The following is a 24,193-nucleotide window of genomic DNA, read 5'->3' on the forward strand; positions in this document are numbered from 1 at the left end:
AAAAAAAAAAAGCTGCGATCGCGATCTACGGCGGCAATTCAGCGGGAGGTCCTTCGCTCCGAGAAGGAGTGAGGGACCATCCCGAATTGCTGCCGAACAGCTGAACGTGCCGCCCCTCTCCGAAGTGGCCACCCCAAGCACCTGCTTGGTAAGTTGGTGCCTGGAGCCGGCCCTGTTGCTTATACAAACAAGTCAGGAATCTAAGCGTCAGTCACAGAAAATCATAAGCTCAAAAGCCAGTAACACACATGCTATTTTTCTGTGATCTAAAATGGAGTCACAAAATATATCAGACCAGATTCCAAGCTGGTATAAATCAGCTAGCTATGTGAGGATCTGGTTCATCATCTATAAAAAGGGAACTAAAAACAACCCAGGTAACTACAGACCAGTTAGTTTAACTTCTGTGCCAGGGAAGATAATGGAGCAAGTAATTAAGGAAATCATCTGCCAACACTTGGAAGGTGGTAAGGTGATAGGGAATAGCCAGCATGGATTTGTGAAGAACAAATCATGTCAAACCAATCTGATAGCTTTCTTTGATAGGATAACGAGCCTTGTGGATAAGGGTGAAGCGGTGGATGTGGTATACCTAGACTTTAGTAAGGCATTTGATACGGTCTCGCATGATATTCTTATCGATAAACTAGGCAAATACAAATTAGATGGGGCTACTATAAGGTGGGTGCATAACTGGCTGGATAATCGTACTCAGAGAGTTGTTATTAATGGTTCCCAATCCTGCTGGAAAGGCGTAACGAGTGGGGTACCGCAGGGGTCTGTTTTGGGACCGGCTCTGTTCAATATCTTCATCAACGACTTAGATATTGGCATAGAAAGTACGCTTATTAAGTTTGCGGATGATACCAAACTGGGAGGGATTGCAACTACTTTGGAGGACAGGGTCATAATTCAAAATGATCTGGACAAATTGGAGAAATGGTCTGAGTTAAACAGGATGAAGTTTAACAAAGACAAATGCAAAGTGCTCCACTTAGGAAGGAAAAATCAATTTCACACATACAGAATGGGAAAAGACTGTCTAGGAAGGAGTACGGCAGAAAGGGATCTAGGGGTTATAGTGGACCACAAGCTAAATATGAGTCAACAGTGTGATGCTGTTGCAAAAAAAGCAAACATGATTCTGGGATGCATTAACAGGTGTGTTGTGAGCAAGACACGAGAAGTCATTCTTCCGCTCTACTCTGCTCTGGTTAGGCCTCAGCTGGAGTATTGTGTCCAGTTCTGGGCGCCGCATTTTAAAAAAGATGTGGAGAAACTGGAAAGGGTCCAAAGAAGAGCAACAAGAATGATTAAAGGTCTTGAGAACATGACCTATGAAGGAAGGCTGAAAGAATTGGGTTTGTTTAGTTTGGAAAAGAGAAGACTGAGAGGGGACATGATAGCAGTTTTCAGGTATATAAAAGGGTGTCATAAGGAGGAGGGAGAGAACTTGTTCACCTTAGCCTCTAAGGATAGAACCAGAAACAATGGGTTTAAACTGCAGCAAGGGAGGTCTAGATTGGACATTAGGAAAAAGTTCCTAACGGTCAGGGTGGTTAAACACTGGAACAAATTGCCTAGGGAGGTTGTCGAATCTCCGTCTCTGGAGATATTTAAGGGTAGGTTAGATAAATGTCTACTAGGGATGGTCTAGGCAGTATTTGGTCCTGCCATGCGGGCAGGGGACTGGACTCGATGACCTCTCGAGGTCCCTTCCAGTCCTAGAATCTATGAATCTATGAATCTATGAATCATGCCATGTTGGTATGGTGTTTGGTAACTTGAACTTTGTTCTATTCTAAAGAGAGATATTCCCTAAAGCCATAGAATTTTGAATGTACCCTTGAATACAAATGACTGGGGAAATACAAGTACAAACCATAATGCAGAATGGCTAATGAAAGTAGTAGGTCCCACTAAATAAACAGAATCTAGAAGGGGAGAAGAGGTTGATTAGGTCCAAGAAAGAGAAATTCCATCCCCTCTTCCCTCTGTGTTCCTCAGACTGGGCCTGTGAGATTTACAAATTTTGGGCATTCAGTATGCTTGGCTAAAGTGGATTGATTTCTTTGGGAGTTTGATATCCCATCAGAAGGCTGTTGTAGTAAGATTCCAATTTGCAAATGTACAGTTTGGCTAAACTTTGCAGGAACATCTGAACTCTTGGATCTGTAGCCAAACTTACTTTGAACTCTGGACCTTCGGAGGTGACCACCTCCTCGTTTGTTTGTTACCCATTTGTGGTTTGTTACCCATTTTGCTGTCGAATGCATTTTGGACTCATCATGACAGGATTTAATGGCTGTGGGCTGAATCCTGCTCTCCTTACTGTTTCTTTTCTCTCTCCTTTTCTCAGATGCATATGCGAGAGGATCTGGTACTTCTACTTCAAATGCGTGTACGTTGTCAGCCATCAGCACAATAATGATATCCCTCACAGCTAGATCAAGTTTATGACAAAAATTACATAAAGGACTTCCTGTTTATAATATAAGCAACATTTAGCTAGTTGTTTTGAAGACACCCAGTACTAAGTAATATTGTTGTTCAAGTACATCTTACTACTGGAAAAAAAATGTTTTATGCTTCTTTAGGAATGGCATTATACAGTACTTCCTCAAAGCAAATATAGCTTTGTTTGAAGTTTCCTTGGAAACTCTGCAATGCACTGAAAACATCTGTAATATGATGTTACCAAAGCAGTTTACATATGTCCTTATATGCATATTTTTTATTATATATTTAGTGTTTTATAGAATTTTTTAAAGTTAACATATGATGTAGATATTAATTTTTCCTCTGCTATAAAATGCTACAGATAACACTATCATAAAAAATATTGTTTGGAATTTTTTCCTTTAAAACTGAGAGTTCAAAGTTGTTCTCAGTAAATTGGTTACAAATTGATTGTACAGTTTTGCAAGGGTACACATTGGGAGAACTGTTTAGGACTTGGTTCGTAACTCAAGGCAGCTGTATTTAAACGACAGTTATGATGGTTCCTAAGTAAAATCAAGTGCTTAAGATATTTTTTCATTTTGGATCAGATGAGTGTACAAGATAAACCTGAGATAACCTTCAAGAACAGCTACAGTCTTCAAAAATAAGTATGCAGATTTTTGTTCCTAGCCAATACTTTAACATCATATATTAAGCTTTCATTTTACTGTATTTAAGTAGCTTTGTCTTGATCATAATTAACATTAAATTGAACATTAAAGTTGATATTACATAGTCGTAATCTCTTCCTATAGTAACGTAGACCAAAAGTTACTGCAGCAAAAGAAGGACCAGATTCTGAGCTTAGTTACCTTGGTGTAATCCAAAGTAATGCCAGTTTAAATCAATTATTTTACTCTGGATTTACATCAAGGAAATTATAATCACAATATGCATGTCTTTAAGATTTAAAACTAATTCTGGGTTCCACTGTCTGAATATGTATTTCTTTTCAGTGTACATTTTAAATGTAATTCATAAATCTTCATAATTTAATCACAAAATTATGTTTTCTTATATAATCTCTTTTGAGTGTCGGTCATAAACTGAATCTGACAGATGTATCATGTTTCTAGTGAATAACTCTCTGAAGTACATTTTTCATATTAATTTGCAAAGTATCTTTGTGTGTATGGTCCCTCAATAGTTCTGTGCTAGGAAGTCTTTGTTTCTTTACAAACGCTTCATACAAATATGAAGTTTTAATAGAATCATATTGGAAAATGACAATATCAACAGCAAAATAACTCTTCTTGAGAAAAGGACTGTTTGTTACTATGGGATCGTTTTGTAAGTCCACTCAGCTGGATCAATGCTGGTAAAAAGGCAATGGAATTTTCTATAAAAATTTTCAAGTTTAAATGCGCTGCAGTGCTTTATTTTTTTTCCTGATAGCTTAAATTTGCCTGTAACTTGTCTTTTTTGCTTACAAAATACTACAAGTTAACGTTTAAACCTTCTCAATATATTTATTCAGTAACTCATAATTGGGATTCCACTTGTGTAAAAGTCAGGGGTGTTAACCAGAGAAATATTGTCAATATTTCAAGCTGTGTTCCTTTCTTAGTTTGATATGGTTACTTCTATGTAAACACAAAAACAAAAAAACCCACAAAAACAAGAAAATGAAACAAAAAAAAAAAAGCCTATGTAGTTTTTGCCCCGGTGTAAATGATATTTATCGGTGATCTAGCAGATGTAATCTTTTTTTAAAGGTATTGGTAATAAATATTCTGTCATTTGTAAAGATACTGGTCTTTCAGGAGCATTTTTCCTAAATACCTGTTCATAATTTGAGACAAACTTCAGCACTGGTTATCTCGGATTGCCACTGACTTAAAAGTGGGAAGCAGTCCAACACAGAACTAAGGGGAGGCAGAGAAGTCTCTAGGCTTATTCTGCTTCCTACACTATTAAAAAAAAAAAAGGGGGGTATCTGATGAATTTTGGATGATTCCAAACTCTTGTGTAGCTCTGTGACCTTTCAAAGCTTATGTAAACTAATATCATAAAGCCTTTACTGATGGAGAATCTCAGTTAGCATCTCATTTAGATATGGAAAAAAGAAACAGATGAAATGTTTATCTTCACAAACCCACTTAACACTTCTGACAGTTAAGGAGGAAGGACACAAGCTACAAACGTTCAGCAGGTAGGAAGGAACTGCAGTACAGGTGGCCAGTTTGCTGATAACATTTGCAGATAGCGCAAATACAGTCCAGAGGATGAGTGCTTCTGGTGCCTGTGGGAATATTAATTCTGTACGTAAGGATAAGCTTTATCAAGATTCCTGCTGACTCTTGCTGTTACTGCTGAAATGTTCTTCTAAATGTTCATCCAATTCTAAGTTCTACACAATTCCAATGAACCTTCACCTGAAAGGCTGTTGCTTTGTGTTTTACAATGTACATCCGGGTAGTTAATAGGCGGACTGCGGGCCAAATCCGCTTTTGAACAGACCCCAAAATCTTTTTATTTACTTATTATTATTATTATTTTTTCCTGGAGTCTGGACCTTAACCAAGAAATTTGGACCTTGACAAAAAAGAATGGACTATCCCTGAATTTGATGCGCAGGGTGTCAAGAATGGTATATCCTCATTTATACTGCAAGGGTTCTCTTTGATTCAATACTAGAGAGGCTAACAGTTTCTTTGAGGTATTATCCTCAGTTTGTCAGTGCTGCTGGATTTAGGGTAATGGTAAATTGAAAATGGCATTAAAGTCATGAGTTGGCATTTATATGGCCCATACTGCGGTTTCATAAACTCAGTGTTCTGCTTGGGAACGTGATCTCTGGATCTAGATATGTGTTCTCACTGGATGCTGTGTGTTAAATTTAACAGTAAACAGACACTCCTCAAAAGGGTGTGGAGGGGAGTTAATTGCAGCCCTTATGTGGATTTAAAGAGGAGTCTCTATTGAACGGACCAAGCAAGAGATGAAGGCAGAGCAACAGGCTATGCAAGCAAAGGTGCAAGATTTCCAGGAAGATCTTCCCAGTCTGATACTAGCTAGCTTACCACTCAGTCCAACATAGCTCTTCTTACAGACTCCAACTTTCCAGTGCTCAGTGAACAAGCAAGCAAGGAGAAATTGATCTGCACAAGCTTCCCCCCCATCACATATTTCCAGCAGAATGGTGTGGGGTCTGAATATCCCGCAGTATTACATTTCTAACATTGAATTTCAGGCACACCAATGTGTGAAGACGATATGATTATAGCACTCCAATGACGCTGTACCTTTTCAAAGGAGCCAGGCTCCACTTTATGATCAAGAGAGCTTAAAAATCAAACGGCCTAGTAGTATATAACTCAATTCTAAATTTGCAATACTCAGTCAAGTTCAGAATTTAGTGGTAGGCATTCCCCATGCTGACTCTCCAGCTGATGTTATCTCAGATATTTTTGTGTTGATGTATATGATGAATGTATTGGGTTTGTGTATCCGAATCGAAGACAAAATTTGTGTGAAGTATTCACTTGGGTGTCTAGCAGAAATGTACTGAACCTATTTGTAATTCAGAGCTAAAAACACTGGTATAAACAGGCTCAATATTTGCTTCAGCACAGTTGCAGCCACCACGCCAGTGGTAAATTTGGCCCATCATCTCTGCCATATTACACGGTAAAGAGGCAGTAATCACTAAATGATAATAGTGCAATTAACCATGAATGTTATGAGTGTATTAGAAATTTTTCAGTGACTCAAATTACTGTCCTGTGGCTTAAATTGCTAAATGGCAGGAAGGAATGAGTTACTAGAGAGTTGTTTTTTTGTTCTTTTTAAATAAATGGCTAGTCCCTTTAAGCCACAAGCAAAGCTTCCCTATATACATCTGCATAAGATAGGCAGTACTGTGATGTCAACAACAGCAAATACAATGGGCTAGATCTTCAGCTGGTAAAGTTAATGATTCTATGTTGATTTATATCAGGTTAGGATCTCATCCCATTAAAAGAATAAACCCAGTATAAATCTGTACTGTTGGCAGTAAGAGGTGCTGTAAGGAGGGGAAAATAGTGATTGCCTTGAAAAATACTTATTTCCTATTATCTGATACACACAAACATTTTGTCTTCAAAGGGAAATTTACATCTTGAATATCTTTAACGATGTAATAATATTTAGCTCTTCCCTACTGCTGTTCATCTGCAATTCTCAAAGCATTTTACAAAGGGATGTGAGGTCATGATGCCCTTTTTACAGAGGGGGAAACTGAGGCACAGAGCGGCAAAGTAACATGCCCACAGTCACACAGCTAGGAATAAAACCTAGGCATCTTGATTCTCAGTCCAGTGCCTTATTCACTGACCACACTGTCTCTTTCAATTATATTTACAAACTTGCCTGATTAGACTTTATTTCTAGAATCTTATTGGAAATTTTGTGATTTAGACAAGACATCTCCTCTCTGGAGATGGGGTACCTGGATTTCAGAAGAGCACGTACCAGCATAGATACATGGAGATGCAGTATTGCTCACCTATGGGCAGAATGAACAAATCTAGGTGCCAGATCCTAACAGTTTGTTGCTGGATATATATCTTTCATGTTATATTTTATTTAAATGCATTTTTCCAAGAGCAAGGCAATGGCTGTGGTCCCCACACAGCATTTATATTCTGTGGGATCGATTATGCTACCCTTACTCACACTGTATAATACCTTACACCACAACTAGTGTTGTGAGTAAGGTTTTTGCAATCTGGCCCTTCTTGAGCAAGTGAAACATTTCTAGAAGTACTAAGAATCTGGAGCATTGTTTCTGGCTTGATGACAATCTGTACACATTCTTGCATGTTTTCATCAAATCTTTGCAAATGTTTGTGTAATTTCCTCATGCACCATCCATCTGGCTCTTGTCAATAACACTAAAACTTGAAAGATTGTCTTTCATTTTTATTTGAGACATTAATCAGAAACACAAATATTTGTCCAAGTACACCAGCCTAATATACCAGTCTTTTATGTTTGATCACATCACTAGCTTGGCTGGTAAATTCTGAGCATTCCAGGCAGTTTCTAATCACTGAACCTATGGTAATACAACACAAAAATTATTTAAATATACTGCATAATTCCTGTGGTAGCCTTCTGTTAAAAAGGGCTTAATAAATGAGAGAACTAGATTTAGCATTCTTATATATTAGGATATTTGATGGCATAAAACAAATAAAATACATCAATAGCAAATGTATTCTCCTGTGTTCTCATTTTAAGATTCTGTTGATCTAACACACTGTTTTTAGGCTGTTATATGTTGGCTCCTCCGATCCATTAAAATCACCTGAAGGGAGATTTTTAGGCACAAAAATTCAAAGGAGTCATACCAATTTACACCAGTTTGGGAACTGGCTAATTAAAGAAAAAAAACCCAGGCGTCCTTGTGGCACCTTAGAAACTAACAAATTTATTTGGACGTAAGCTTTCGTGGGCTAAAACCCATTTCATCAGATGCATGGAGTGGAAAATACAGTAGAGAGGTCTAAATACACAGCATATGAAAAGATGGGAGTTGCCTTACCAGACACCTATTTAACAACAGCACCGGACAGTGGTGGTACTAACTTCCTGATAGTTTTAGAAGAAACTCTGCACAAGTTGCCACACCTCATGAGCATCAGCACAACAAGTTCCCTTTCAAGACAAAGTTGCAGGTTTATTTTACAGTGTGCTCTGTGGATTACACAAGGCAAGCATACAGATTGCAAGCGAGGCAGCAAGATTAAACTAAAAGAACAAACACTGGCTTAAACTCTGCTTCATTGGGGTTGGACTGGTGCAACTGAGAGCTGAAATGTGTAGCGTACAATGTAGGCAATACCAGAAAACTGTATTGATTAAGGCTGGAATTCTCAAGGATCCTAAGGGAGCTGAAATTAATGGGGAGTTGGGAGCCTAACTCCCTTTGGCTCATTCAGAAATCCCAGACAAGAGCAATAATATTTCTCTGAGGGTTTTCTTTCACCTTGTCACAGGGTGGCTGGCCGCCGTAAGTGAAATAGGTCCAGCTTCCCTGTGCCAGACAAGGTGTCCCAGGCTGGCTAGTTAAGAGGGCAGTGCAACACCTGGGGCTATAAAGGATCAGGGAGAATCTAAGAGGAAGAAAGATGGTGAGTCGAGGTTGCCAGAGTTAGTCAGGAAGGGCAGGTGAGAGCTGCCAAGTGTTTCCTGAGGCAAGGTTGAAGGCGAGGAGAGTCACAGGTTGGGTTTGCCAGCTGACCTCCCCAACCCAGAGAGCCATAGCTGAAGGGGGCTGAAGTAGGGTGACCAGATGCTAAGTGGAAAATATCGGGACCACCACAGGAGGGGTGCCTTTTTAATGGTTACACTCACCCGTCCGGCATTTCGGCAGCGGGTAATAAACCTTACCGCCAAAGACAGAAGCACCCGCCGCCGAAAACCGCCAGCGACTGAAGGACCCGCTGCCAAATTGCTGCCGAAGACCCGGACAGGTGAGTGTAAAAGAAAAAAGAAAAAAAATGCCCGAAACAAAATATCGGGACAAATGGCGTCCCAACCGTACTTTGGTTGGGACGTGGGACAAACTCCTCAAAATCGGGACAGTCCCAATTTTATTGGGATGTCTGGTCACCCTACGCTGAAGGCAGGAGGGGCATCGGAGGAAGGTGCTGGCTGGTTGTAAGCAGGAGAGCCAAAGCTGAGGGATGAAAGCAGGGGAACAGCAGTGGTGCTCACCCACTGATGTCTCCACTCTGCAGAGCTGGACCCAGGAGAACAGTGAGAAGGCTGGTGGGGCAAGCAGGGCTCCCCTGGTGAATATGCTCTCCCACTCAGTTTTTGATTTGGGCAAATGGCGAGTCCTCAGGTTAGAGGCATTCCTAGCACAACAGTACATTGCTGAAGATATCGGGCACTCAAGCACAGATGTTGTGAAGAAAATGCTCGAGAAGAAGCCATGAGAGGGCACAGGACGTGCTCCAGAGAGGTGCTGGGTGCCTGCCACTCCCACTGACTTCGGCACGTAGGCCAAGAATTTGTTTCATCTGCACAAGCAGCATTTTCAAAGTAATGATGACGATTTATGAGTTAAGTGCTGATAATGTGCTCAGCCCTGTCTGTAGACGGCACGTAGTACAGATGGGCTTTACGCTGATAGGCTAACCATTTCACAATGTTTGAAAGGGCAGCTACCAAGAATCTGTTGGCTTCCTCTTTACATGTGAATGTGTGACTATTCCTGGTTTTCTGTTGAACTTTATAGATGTTGCCCTGAATGCTTTTCAGTATGAATTCATCCGTGTTTGAATTTGGCACAGTGATACCATTGCAGAGCACAAAGCTATTATCCTGATGCATAAAATCCAAGGTTGCATTGATTGCACAAGCAAAGAATTATCTGAATGCACACAATCACTTATAAGTGTGACTAGTTGTGCATGCAAAAAGCTCATTTGCGTGTGCAGTTATCAATTGCATGTGCAAATTAAGCAGCCTATTTTGAATGCTGCAGAAGGTAACTAACCTCTTAAAAATCAGGCTCTCGTGACCTCACAGTTTACAAACTTTTGTCATTTAAGAAGACCAGATGAGCCTGAGCTGCCATTATCTTGCACCTGTTTAGTCAATTACAGCAGTGCAAAAAGAATGCAAATACAAAGTTTTACACCCGTTTTGCACTATGGTAACTAACTGCACAAGGTAATGGAGAATCAGACCCTGATGTTTGACCTCTGGTTAAATACTATGAAACAGAGTTCTGCACATCAAATTTCACACACCATTAAAGCAGTTCTAATTACCAAAAAAAAAAAAAGGGGAAGAAAATCCACATTTTAAATTAAATTGAGTACAGTTTGCCTAATTAGGTAAGTTGTTAGTATTTGCTTATACTTCCATTGATATAAATTACACTTTACAGATATTAAGACACAGGTCTTGCAAACTAAAAAGCTTACAACCTAAGATGAGTTCAACAAACATAGGATGCTGAGGGAATTAATATTAAAAAAGGGAAGGATGGAGGGAGGATGTAGTTCATAGTTCCAGCTATTAGAGCAGCTAAGACAACAAAGGATGTATCATAATTAAGTTCCATTTTATATCATGGGGGGTTGTTTGTATGGGAAAAGGTGAGTTTAAAAAGGGAGTGGAGGGCAAGGGACTTGCGTAACAAAACACAGAGCCACCATCTCTTGAAAAAGTTCTTTCACTGTGTTTTGATTTTTGAGTCTTTCTGGCTGTGTCCCTCCTGCGCTCACAAAGAGCAAAGACTCAAATGTGATTTATATAAGTGTGATAGTCCCCTAACCACTTCCTCAGAACATACGGTTCTAGGAACAAAAATATTCCACTTGTTGGAGAACAAAACAAGCAATAGGACACCAGTTCTTCAGCCGACTCTTATAGGGGTGGTTCCACTTGGCCAAATTCAGCTCCGATGTAAGTAGAGGTAGCTTCACTGAGGTTATTGGGGTTCTATCTCTTAGCTGCCAAGCAGAAGAGGTCTTTGGCTGTCATGCTTTGATAAGAGATGCTTACAGAATGTGTGACGTTGCCTTCTGGTGTTGTCTGGACCAGTGATCTGCTAGGTCACTCCAATCCTTAACTCTGGGAGCCAGCCTTATCCTGCTCTGCTGTGAGAACCCCCACCACTGGGCTGTTCACGCACAGCCTCTGGCATGTAAGCTGCTCCCAGCTACTTGCAAGCGAATGACACTAGCCAATAACTCCGGTCCCAGAAACAACCCTTGGAACCTCCATCTTGCAGTGTCCAGTTATGTCCACTGGATACTGCAAGCTTATATAAGTTTGTCAATTTAACAAAGACATTGATATGTACCAGGCTTGTTATCCCAAGGGGAGTCTCTGACACGCTTCAAACCAAACACACTGCTTCAGGTAGAACAAACAAACAGATATATTAACTATAAAGGTAGATTTAAGTGATTATAAGTCAAAGCAAAACAAGTCAGATTTGGTCAAATGAAATAAAAGCAAAACACATTCTAAGCTGATCTTAACACTTTCAATGTCCTTAAAAACTTAGATGCTTCTCACCACAGGCTGGCTTTTCAGTCAGGCTCTCCCCGTGATCAGCGCTTCAGTCGCTTGGTGGTGGTGGTGTCTGTAAGTGTAGGTGGAAGAGAGAGAGAGAGCATGGCAAAATGTCTCTCCCTTTTCTTTCCTCTTGGCTTTGCCCCCCCTTCAGAGTCAGGTGAGCATTACCACATTGCAGTCCCAAACTGCCCAAAGGAAGGGGTGACTCCCTCAAGGGTCTAACAGATTCTTTTGTTGCTGCCTAAGCCAATGTCCATTGTTCCTGTGAGGCTGGGCTGGGTTTGTCCCATCCATGCCCTGATGAGGTGTGAACTGCCTCTCTGTTCTTGGAGAGTTTTTGCCAGGGCTTGCTTTAAGCCATGAAGATACATTTTCAGCCTCGTCACTATATACATGAAATTATAACCTATAACCTTACTGTAACATCACTATAACAACCATGCTCAGTGCATCATGAGCCTTCCGAAGACACCCAACATGACAAACTTTGCGTTGGATACCACACAATCATATTATAAAGATGAACATGGGGGTGTAGTGTGTCCCCCCTGAGGTACAGAGTGTCATAGAATGTACTCACTTTTTTCTTAAAAAGTGACATTTGTATGTGTTAGCTTGGAATTAAGCAACTTCACCTCTTGGAAGCAACACATTTTTCTGTCTTTGAAGCACTAATGATGGTATGATCTGAAGGTTCATCCAATCTAAGATGTTGTCACTTGCAGTAACACTCCCGTTAATTTCAAGTTCATGAATGGATTACAGATTACAAGAATCTTCAAGGACATCCGAAGAAAGGTCTTCAACATAACTTCCAAGATCTTCAAAGCAACTTCCAATTTCTGTTTCCGTTTCACTGGTAAAGGTACGTGCTCTCTGAAACATAAACACTGCTTTTAGCTATCAAACGGTAGGTGAAAAATGTGTTTGAGCTACAGTTCAAAGTTCACAATGATTAAAAACACACAATTGAAAAATATATATTTTTGCTTGAGATTTAACCTCTGAAACTGGTGTATTCCAGAAGTGACACATCCATTAACTTATCCAAGCAGTATGAAATTTTGCAGGGTGCGAAGTATGTCTCAGCAGGGGATAAATTGTATAAAAGTTTATATTACAATTAACCCAGTTGCTTGTCACTTTTGTCATGGCAGTGTGAGATCTACTGACAAAGGTCACAAATCCAGCTTTGTATAATATTGCCTTAACTGGCAGAAGAAAAATACTAAAGCACTGACTGTGGCAAAAGTGGCACTATCTTACTCCACAGATCTGCCCCAGGTGTATTTGGTGTCTTATTATATCTAATTATTTTCATTGCAAAATCAATGCTTGACTTCTTTTTTTACTCTGGCCTGTTAGCTCCGAGAGGAGCAGTGTGGTGCACCCTACCAGCATGCAAGAGACTTGGGGTTCTATTCCTGGCTTGGCCACTGGCCTGCCATAACCTTGGACAAGTCCTGTAAAATCCTGGTCTCACTGACTTCAGTGAGGATTTTGCCATAACTTCAGTGGGACCAGATGTTCACCCTTTTGTAAAGTGACAATGATATTTTCCCTCCTTAGTAAAATGCATTGAGATCTATGGAGGAAAAGCACTATGAATAGTATTAGGAGAGACTGAGAGGGCTATCCATCATATAGAAAATTCTTAAATAAGAATGGTGGTGCCAAATTTTGACCTCTGAACCCCAAATGGGCTTTCACAGGTGTAATTATGGGTAGAATGTGGCTTGCAAAACCTTGATACATGAACCAGAAAGAACACAGTTGGACTTTCATGATCCGAAGCTAAGTTTGTAGGGCTGGCAGAGAGATACAATATCTGTTTACTTGTAAGTTGAACAAAGTTGCCTTGGAGTCACTGAAACCTAATAAATATGGAAATTGTGAATTGCCATTTTTACACAGGCCCTTTTCGGAGTTAACATTAAATATTTAAGAACTGACGGGCAACACCATGATGCTGGCAATCTCAGCGGAGACACCAAAATTGATCTGGCACAGAAGTGGTCCCATCAGAACAAATTAAGGCATGTCCGTGTGGTGGGGGGAAATTTGCACTGCTGGCTGCTCATGTTGTATTGTATTCTATTCAGGGCCGGCTCTAGGCACCAGCAAAACAAGCTGGTGCTTGGGGCGGCACATTTTTAGAGGCGGCATGGCCGGCGCCAGAATGCCGCCCCTAAAAATGTGCCCCGGCCGCCCTAGCTTACCTCCGCTGCTGCTGCCACGGGGCGCGAAACAGCTGATTCGCGCGCCGCTACTTGCCCTCCCTCCCAGGCTCTCAAGCCTGGGAGGGAGGGGGAGCAGCGTTGCGCGAATCAGCTGTTTCGCGCACCGCGGCAGCTCGGGGTCTCCCCCTCCCTCCCAAGCTCTCAAACCTGGGAGGGAGGGGGAGATCCCGAGCGGCCGTTTCACGCGCCGCTGCGTCCCCTCCCTCCCAGGCTTGGGAGCCTGGGAGGGAGGGGGAGAAGCGGCGCCCGCGCCGCGGCGGCACACGAAACGGCCGCTCGGGATCTCCCCCTCCCTCCCAGGTTTGAGAGCCTGGGAGGGAGTGGGAGATCCCGAGCGGCCGCGGTGCGCGAAACGGCTGTTTCGCGTGCCGCTGCTCCCCCTCCCTCCCAGACTTGAGAGCCCTTTTGAGGTTTGAGAGCCTGGGAGGGAGGGGGAGATGCGGCGCCCGCGCCGCGGCCACTCGGAGTCTCCCCCTCCCTCCCAGGATTTCAAACCTCAAAAGGGCTCTCAAGTCTGGGAGGGAGGGGGAGATCCCGAGCAGCTGTTTCGCGCGGCGCGGGCGCCGCTTCTCCCCCTCCCTCCCAGGCTTTCAAGCCTGGGACGGAGGGGGAGCAGCGGCGCGTGAAACGGCCGCTCGGGATCTCCCCCTCCCTCCCAGGGAGACTCTGAGTGGCCGCGGCGCGGGCGCCGCGTCTCCCCCTCCCTCGCTCCCTCCCTCCTAGGCTTGAGAGTCTGGGGGGAGGAGGCAGGGCTGGGGATTTGGGGAAGGGGCAGAGTTGAGGCGGGGCCGGGGGTGGGGTAATTAAAGAAGGGGGGGCGGCCAAAATTGTTTTTGCTTTGGGCGGCAAAATCCTAGAGCCGGCCCTGATTCTATTGCTAAACACAGGCCTTCTGCCTCTAGGGCTATCAATCTGGTTTCGTTCACCTGCATTAAATTTACTTTAAATAAAAAGATTGCTAAGTAAACCCCAATGCTGCTCTCAGTAATGTAAAATGCTCTTTGTCTCAGTTCACTTTTTCTAAAGATTGCTTAGCTGCTATGTTAATATTTGCTATTTCTCTTACTCTAAAATCAGTTTGTCATACCCAATCACATTATTTTCCACAGTTGACTTTACTTTAATTAAAAACAAACTGAAAGCTTATACAATAATCTCTTAAACCTGTTTCCTTGATCAGACTGTGGAATAACAAAGGAAAACTTTTCAGAGGGCGGGGGGAAATTAGAAGCAAGTTACTCTACAGAATTCTCCATGAAAAGCCAAGGAGAAGTTACATCTTATCTGTAAGGCAATTATATTGTTTCAGGAATAGCAAACATAAGAAAGCATAAAAACTGCTTAATATTAAGTCCAAAGGATTTCTCATCAGTTTTCACAAAGTAAATCAGGTCAGAAGACAGAACTTAGATGGTGTTTGTGTCCGTGCCAACACATGTCTATCTATCTATGGTACTTCCATATCCCCCATTACTGTAATATCTGAGTGCTCACAATCTTTAATGTACTTATTCTCACAGCATCCTTGAGAGGCCATTATCCCTATTTTACAGATGGGGAACTGAAACAGAGAGACTAAGGGTACGTACATTGCAATCGGGGGTGTGGTTGCAGCTGGAGTAGACATACCTGAACTAGCTTTACTCTAGCTAGCTTGGGTACCAACAGCTCATGCTGCAGTCCGTGCTGCCATGGGTTCACTGCCATTCGTACCCAAGCTGGCTAGATTAAAGCTACTCAGCCATGTAACATACTACACTCACACCTCCGATTGCAGTGCTCCATTTGAATTGCCCAAGAAGTCAGTGGCAGAGCAGGCAATTGAACCTAGAGTTCCCAGCTAGTACTATAACCACTGGATCATCCTTCTGCCCTAGAATGTTTCCTAGAATATATTCTTTAGTGCTTTGTCCATTCAGGTTTCAAGTTTCCTCTGTGACGGACTTTTCCAGCACTTCCCACCATTCCTCCACCACATACATTTTGCTGTCAGCAAATGTTTCCAGATAAATCTGCCTTGGTTTTCCCTTTCTTCATTTCATCAGATTAGTCCTAGTTACACCACTTGTACTATCCTATACAAATCTGCCATTAAATACCTCTGGACTCGAACTCCACTTCACGGTTTAGGAGACAGCTTCTTTCCCCATCGGAGCTATGGCAGCATCTGTAGCAATCTGGGCTCACTTTGGAACACTTTGTGGGCACAGCTTCCAAACGTGAATTCTAAATCATCAGTGCAAATCCTATAGCTGACTAGGCAAGCTGGCACTCTGGCCTTCCAATGGGTAGCTCGCTATGCACCTACATGCCAGTTTGCCTGAGCAAATGTATGATTTGGGTGCACATTTATGTGGTCACCCTTGAAAATCTGGCTATTTCTCTCAAACCCTGAAGGAATGTATATGGCTTCCCCTGGGCTCCCCAGTGGGCAAGCTGCAGGCATGGCAGGACGTATCATGCCTCACATTAGAAGGTAGTAGCAGGCCACATCCACTGCTCCTACACACACACACACACAAATACACAACTGTAGCCAGCCCTAGTCTAGCTACAGATATTTCTTCAAGCAAAGTCTCCTACCCAAGTTTGGTCCTTTTACCAGGATTTGGCCTTAAACCTTGAACTTTGTGGCTTTGTGGCTTATTTTTAGTAGAGCTATGTAATATAGATTTCACAAAAATATACAATGCACAAACAGGGCTAGATCTAAAGTCTTCACTAAAGTCAACAGATCTTTGCTCATTTAAACCAGTTTGAGAGTCTGGCCACAGTTGCCATAATTGCACACAGTTGCCATAATTGCATAATTCACTAACTGCAGGTGCAAATGGCTAATTCGGTTTCTAGCTCGTCTTTTGCACTTGCCGTTAGGATTGTCTGAGTTATTGCGTTCATTGCACACACAAATTACGTGCACGCATTTCTGCATGCACTAGTCTGAAAATGTGGCTCACAAGTACTATATACATGGGAAGTTATAAACAGCAGGAAGGGAGTTCTTAATCAGAGCCATGTTAGTTGCTCTCCAGGAGGACAATACAAAAGAAATACAGGCTTAGCAGATGTCTAGGAAGAGGCAGCAGCCAAAGACTGTTAATTGTCTCTTCTGTGCAAATAATGGAACACATTTCTTTTACCTGATAGCTCTTATTTAAAAACAGATTTTTTATACTGTTTTGGGGTGTTGGAATTGGTGGAAATAGTCTGCTCCATAAGTGATATCTGTGGAAACAGTAAAGCAGGTTTATGAAAAAATCAGTTGTTTTCTTCACTCTACCATGATTAACAATGATTTGATTCCCATGGGCTCTATTGTCACATACACTCAACTCGCCTGCCCAAACTCCTGCTCAGATTGACTCCTGCACAGGGAGGCGAGCTGGGGGGCTACTCACCTTCTAGTAAATGCCTGAGGCCAGAGCAATGAGGGAGGAGACGCCACTCACCCTAATGACTGGCCAGAACAGCTGACCAAGCACACAGCGAGTAGTGAAGTGCTGCTCAGTGAAAAAGAATGCAATAACTTATTCTTTTCCCAGGGAAAGGGGGAGGGAATGTGACTCTGTGTCATAATCTGTTCTCTAAGGTGGTCCTGGGATAATGCAGCTGTAACCCATGTACCTAACAGAGAAAGATATCTTTAAGAGATCTATGGGGAAGAGGTGGGGGTTTAGGAATGACTGGGTCATTGGTGCTTGGCAAATGCAAAATTAGCACGCCACACCCAGAAGTTCCTGAAATTGGGTGTAGTTTGGGACATGCGCAATAGGTTCCTTGTAGCTGGACTCCATTGAGGGTCAGCAGACAGGGCTTCTGCTTTGTAAAAGCCCATGTGGCCTGTATGGGTGGGTGGGCTAGAGTTTACTTCACTTCCCTTCTCCAGTGCTTTCAAAAACCCATCTCCCCTAGGAAAGCACATGGAGACCCAGAATTCAGTTGCTGAAGATTTTCAGCACGGCTTGCACAGGCTCAACCTCCCCAAACCAATTGTAAAAGGAATTAACTTAATTCTCAACTACTAACTTTATAAAATCTTATAACGCTAAAGAAACATAAGAACAACAATTTCTGCATTATAATGAGGCTACTTTATAATCCACATACATTATCTTCACAGTTATACATAAACATAAATAAAACAAAGTAAGGCTAAACAGGTCAGTCCCCACAGAAACACAGTGAGAAGTAACTCAAAAGCTTCGGTTGAGTTTATCAGAGTCTCAGTTACAATGTTTGATCACCAAAATGAAAATCTGTAGTATCTGCTCAGAAAAAAGCTCTATTTCACTTTCTTAATCATGTCAATGCAAATATGAGAATCCCACAGCACCATGACCTGCAGAACCTGCCAAAAACGAGATTAAAATCCCATAACCCCCTATGGAACCATATCAAGATCCTTACACCCAACTTTGATGCTGAGGCTCAATGTTGCACTTTCACCCAGGCTGGTAATCACCTACTCTGCAATATGGACACAGGGTCACTCATTTGAGTGCTGATAGTCCTCCAATACCTTCCCACAATTCCCCTTTTGTGCCCAGGACAGACATGATCCTGTGATCTCCGTGACAAAACTATATCCTTAATATACATGACTTAATTGTCCATTCCATCACATGCCGGTATGATTTAAGTGAAATGACACTGGTTTAGCGCAACAATTAGGGTAATCTCTATTGATTAGATGCTCAGCTAGCATTACATCTGCACCACTTTCATCTGTGTTGGTTCGGGTCAAGATGAGAACGGCCTGTTTCTGTTTCACTCTGTTGTGTGCTGCTTAAGGAAGAGGCAGTCCTGTACTATCCCCACTAAGCTACTGAGCCTTTTATTTTATAACCACTGTCTCAGTTCATCTGGTTGGCTGAACTCTTCCATTACCATCACTTTGCCCTTTTCAAAAGCCCTTTTGGTTCCTGTCAAGCTCTTGTTATCCCACATTCCTTCTGATCAAATTGTCTAAAGTAAATTTCTGCTACTAATTTATTCCCATTTATGTCTCTCCCCCTTGAGCACTTAATTATACCCCACAGATAGCTCCTTCAAAGTCTTCCATGACTAGCATGCAGGATTGTAGTTGGTAGACATTCCCTGGCTAAAACGGCTACCGCCTCAGAAGGTAAATGTTAAAGCACTTATTTGCGCTTAGCTGATTATTTAGTGACATGATGATGAACATTACAAGTCACAAAAGGGAAGACTTGGAATGCTGAAAACACACTGAAGTCTTTTCACTGTTGTACAGGCTATAACAGTGGGTCTCAAACCTTTTTTACTGCCGACCCCTTTCACATCACAAGCCTCTGAGTGCGACCCCCCCCCAATAAATTAAACACCCTTTTAAATATATTTAACACCATTATAAATGCTGGAGACAAAGCGGGGCTTGGGGTGGAAGTTGACAGCTCGCGACCCCCCATGTTTTGACCTCGTGACCCCCTGAGGGGTCCCAACCCCCAGTTTGAGAACCGCTGGGCTATAACTTTATGCCTGAGGTGTGTGGCCAAGGAATCATTGGGAATGGGGGAGAAAGAGGGTGCCTAAGAAAGAGATTTCTCAGGGGACCTAGGCACTTCCTCCTCCTTACCAAGGAGAAAAGATGGAACATTCCGCATCCTATTTTGAACACGGCATCACAAAATGATTTGGAATGTGCTTGGCATCCCCTGAAGTGTGGTTCAGCTAGAGTCATTCAGGGGAAGGTGACTGGGGAGCGAGCTCAGGAATAGGACAGAGCTGACTGGAGATAGTACTGCTGTACATGCTGCTATCATTTCAGCTCTTGGCAGGTGAGTTACTTGCACCACAAAGGGAATATCTTCACAGCACAGATTGGCACCTGGTCTGAGCACTTATGTTGTCCCAACCCAAGTGTGAGCAGCCACACTGCAAAGCCCTACCCTAGTTACTGGGTATGTCTACATTGCAATAAAAGACCTGTTGCACAGCCACAGCTGGCCTGGGTCAGTGGACTTAGACTGCAGGGCTATAAAATTTGCAGTGTAGATGTTGGGGTTCAGGCTTAACCCTCCCGCCTCGTGGGGGTCTCAGAACCTAGACTCCAGACCAAGCTCAAACATGCTATTTTTAGCTCCACAGCCTGAGCCCAAGTCTACTGACCTGGGCTCCGACACTTGGCGCCATCAGGATTTTATCACAGTGTAGACATACCTCACTGGTGCTGCACTCGTGCATGTGTGTGGCTAGGACTTCAGAGGCCTATCCCATGTTCGTTGAGCTGAAGTAAGATGACCTACTCTTTAATTCCTTCCCAGTGAATTGTGAGAGAACATGTCTGTCCTGGGCACAAAAGGGGAATTGTGGGAAGGTAATGGAGAACTATCAGCACTCAAATGAGTGAGCCTGTGTCCATATTGCAGAGTGGGTGGATTACCAGCCTGGGTGAAAGTGGAACTGGAATTCTAACCCACACCTCCAGCCATACCAGCTAGCCCAGGTTTAAGTCCCTGTGAAATCTGGATAGGAGGGTTTTGTGTGTTGATAGGAGGGAAATTAAGGCCAACTCCCGAATTAACTCTGTACTGGGAATATACACAATGAAAAAACACCCACCTGAGCAGTGCAAGTTTCAGCGCTTTAAAGTGGCAGTGTAGACAGTGCTACAGCACTGGAGCTGTGCTCCCAGGGCTGGTAGCTATTCCCCTCACAGAAGTGGCTTTTTTACAGCGCTGGGCTTTCTCCCAGCGCTGGAACAGTGACTACACAGCCACATTAAAGTGCTACCACAGTCAGCTGTATAGACATACCCAAAGTGATTTTTTTCACAACCTGTGCTTTTAGTTTGACAAAAGAAACTTTGTGGGAAGGAAATCAGCTGAGGACTCATCAGGTGAGCAACTAATTTAAGAGCCATTAAAGAAATTAACAGGCAGTTAGTGGATTCATGGACAGTCCTTAAATTACTGGGAGCATTTTTATTGTGAACCTGATGGTTGCTGCTTGATATATCTCTTAGGAAGAGGAGTTTGTAATTAAATTATTGATTCTTTGAATCATCATTGATGAACTGACTTCATCATTGATTTATGATTCTCTTCTTTGATTTCTGGATACTGCCACTGACATCCAAAATATTTCTGGCTTTGTTCACACAATGTCTTTGGAAGGTTGGCTACAGGGGCATCCATTGGGCCCTAATATTAAAAAGAAGCTGGTATAAAATACTTTCCAAAACAGCCCTAGAGAATAGTTAAATGCTAAGGGTCTGAGTCAATACTGGCTTGGTTTTCTGGTGGTGCTGATCACCTTTGCCTCCCAGTGAAGTCAGTGAAAATCAGGCCAAATGTACAGGTGCCTAAATATGGATTTTGGGTGCCTGGTTTTAGACCACAAGTTTGAAAATACTGGCCTTTGTCTTTAACCATGAAAGATGGTTTCTCTTAGCAGCTTTTGTTGGGTCTCAAGGTGGCATTCTTCTGTGGAGATAAATGGCCAGCAGGGTCCATCTTAGTGAGGACTGAGCAAAGTAGATAAGGTAGCTTCCCGACAGTCCATCTCACACTGAGACCGTTTCAGTCCCTCTTTCAACACATGGCTTTGGAATTTGAGATTAAATTGAGCATTCTCCTAAATTTCCTCAAATTCACTGAACAAGTTTTATCATTTAATCAATATTCTTGATTTTTATTAATCATGTTTAATACCAAAGTAAAAGCCCTTTGAGTACAGAATAATTCATTTAATGATTCCTCGTGCAAATTTAATCTATGCTAATTAGTTATTGTCTAATCAAAAATACTTACTTTCTGCATATTATAGCAATAAGCAATGCCATGGAACATACGAATACTATAAGCGCAATGAGAACCATGTAGGCCTTGGAGTCTAATGAAGTCCTTGGCTGGTTTTCTCCTAGATTAAAAAAAAAAAAAAAAAAGTGGTGAGATTTTTTCCTTTGGAAAAAACACATTGGGAAAAATTCTTCTAATAGATAAGCCCTTGGAACCAAGCTTACTACATCAACTTCATTCAGTGGGTTTACATGGATGTAACTGAATCACAATTTATATCTCTCCATATAAAATATTTTATACTTATGACTGGGGAACAATCTGTAGCAAATTCAGCATTAAAAACTTCTTCCACATGGCTAGGTTTCAACGTATGCGTAGAAGAAAGAAAGCGAGCTAAGAACTGGCATGAATCAAGGCCACAATCATTATCAGTACAGTACACCCTGCTATGTTAACATACTGAGTTGTGCAATTTCACACAACAGGCAAATATGGCTGAGTCTGCAATAAAGAGACAGTTTGCTTATAATCGTGGTCACAAAGAACTTGTTTTCCGTTAAACTACCCTTCAGTTATTTATATTAATCCTTTCAAGCCAGGAGTTGGATTTTCCTGGCTTAATAGCCATGGCCAATGAAACATGCAGTGAGACCACCACTCTTTCTTTGAAGTCTGTTGTTTATCCTCCCTCAGGAAGAATGTCACTGCTCCAACTGCCTGGGGGCAGAAACACCTATTACATTAAGGACAATGTTCTTATTCGACAAAGGTGTTCCTAGATTAGATTTTAGATTTTAGATTTTAAAGGTTTCAGAGTAGCAGCCGTGTTAGTCTGTATCCGCAAAAAGAAGAACAGGAGTACTTGTGGCACCTTAGAGACTAACAAATTGGTGAGCAGCACAATGCTCAGGTTTCAAGAAGAAATAATATGCACCTTTGGAACAGATTCTTTTCTGGGGAATGAAGGACTAAGTGTCTAAGCCTGCAGATCTTACGTGAGTAGTCTCCCTGTAGTCATTGGGATTACTTTTGTGGGTATGGAGTGCTCACATGAGAAACGATTGCAGGATTGGGTCCTGTGCCATTGCAGCTCAGCGACCTGGGCTAACATTGTGCATATTAATTACCGCCATTGATGTAAATAGATTTTTTTAAAAATTCTGGTTACAATTATACTTCCAAGAAAATGAGGCCTGAGGCCAAGCTAGGCTCAGTACAAGACTGGGAGGGTGGGGTGGAAAGTGGCCCTAAGACGCATTTACATTTTCTTAGTCCTAAAACTGGAGTGAGCTATTCCTGGTTCCCAGCACAGACTAGAGTAGCCCTGAAGCTTCTGTGTCTTATTTTGGCTGCCCATGATCCTAAAGAGCCATAAGATAAGGCAGGAATCAGGAATGCAAATTGCTGTTTGTAAATAAGAGAAACCTAGCAACCTTAACTGAAACTGAATTCAGTTTGTTGTGGGGAATTTCACTGGTTTTTTTTTTTTTTTAGGTTTTAAGTGAATGACCCTGGTGAGACATCTAAGTACATTTTTAGTTTTTTCATCAGTTTGAATATGTTTCATGTTTCCAATTAATTAATGATGCAACATATGAGGTTGCAAGTTCAAGTTCTGCAAAACACATGTGAAACCAGTTTGTCGCTGCAGACTCACTTGACGCATAAACAGTTCATTGTCATAGGCTAGATCAGGTCTAATAAGTTCTCCACAGACAAGCAGACTAAGATTTACCCAGTTAGCCTCTGCAGAGTCAACATTTGCCAAAGTTACCACAGTGTGTTACCTGAGACAAGGCAGTATTTCCTCATACTTCAAATAAGAAGTAAGGGCCCAGCTAATGTCTGTTTTGGGACCGGCTCTGTTCAATATCTTCATTAACGACTTAGATATTGACATAGAAAGTACGCTTATTAAGTTTGAGGATGATACCAAACTGGGAGGGATTGCAACTGCTTTGGAGGATAGGGTCATAATTCAAAATGATCTGGACAAATTGGAGAAATGGTCTGAGGTAAACAGGATGAAGTTTAACAAAGACAAATGTAAAGTGCTCCACTTAGGAAGGAACAATCAGTTTCACACATACAGAATGGGAAGAGACTGTCTAGGAAGGAGTACGGCAGAAAGGGATCTAGGGGTTATAGTTAACCACAAGCTAAATATGAGTCAACAGTGTGATGCTGTTGCAAAAAAAGCAAACATGATTCTGGGAGGTATTAACAGGTGTGTTGTGAGCAACACACGAGAAGTCATTCTTCCGCTCTACTCTGCGCTGGTTAGGCCTCAACTGGAGTATTGTGTCCAGTTCTGGGCACCGCATTTCAAGAAAGATGTGAAGAAATTGGAGAGGGTCCAGAGAAGAGCAACAAGAATGATTAAAGGTCTTGCGAACATGACCTATGACGGAAGGCTGAAAGAATTGGGTTTGTTTAGTTTGGAAAAGAGAAGACTGAGAGGGGACATGATAGCAGTTTTCAGGTATCTAAAAGGGTGTCATAAGGAGGAGGGAGAAAACTTGTTCACCTTAGCCTCTAAGGATAGAACAAGAAGTAATGGGCTTAAACTGCAGCAAGGGAGGTCTAGGTTGGACATTAGGAAAAAGTTCCTAACTGTCAGGGTGGTTAAACACTGGAATAAACTGCCTAGGGAGGTTGTGGAAT

At 42.1% G+C, this 24,193-nt stretch overlaps 2 protein-coding genes across 10 annotated transcripts in view; one reads left to right on the forward strand and one right to left on the reverse strand.

Moving 5' to 3' along the window:
• The window catches only part of LOC128840976 (contactin-4), a 654,212-nt gene extending 649,959 nt beyond the window's left edge, over positions 1–4,253 (forward strand). For all 7 annotated transcript variants that reach the window (XM_054035596.1, XM_054035602.1, XM_054035603.1 and 4 more), the window contains one exon: positions 2,360–4,253. In XM_054035596.1, the coding sequence (XP_053891571.1) occupies positions 2,360–2,460 (101 nt within the window). In that variant the 3' untranslated portion in view covers positions 2,461–4,253. The remainder of the gene's footprint in view (positions 1–2,359) is intronic.
• Positions 4,254–11,392: 7,139 nt separating this feature from the next.
• The window catches only part of IL5RA (interleukin 5 receptor subunit alpha), a 31,162-nt gene continuing 18,361 nt past the window's right edge, over positions 11,393–24,193 (reverse strand). For all 3 annotated transcript variants that reach the window (XM_054033303.1, XM_054033301.1, XM_054033304.1), the window contains 3 exons: positions 21,539–21,647; positions 16,910–16,994; positions 11,393–12,405 (listed from right to left, as the gene is read on the reverse strand). In XM_054033303.1, coding sequence (XP_053889278.1) covers positions 12,289–12,405; positions 16,910–16,994; positions 21,539–21,647 — 311 coding nt within the window. In that variant the 3' untranslated portion in view covers positions 11,393–12,288. The remainder of the gene's footprint in view (positions 12,406–16,909; positions 16,995–21,538; positions 21,648–24,193) is intronic.

This window comes from Malaclemys terrapin, chromosome 7, assembly GCF_027887155.1.
Source record: "Malaclemys terrapin pileata isolate rMalTer1 chromosome 7, rMalTer1.hap1, whole genome shotgun sequence".
Classification (NCBI taxonomy): Eukaryota; Metazoa; Chordata; order Testudines; family Emydidae; genus Malaclemys; species Malaclemys terrapin.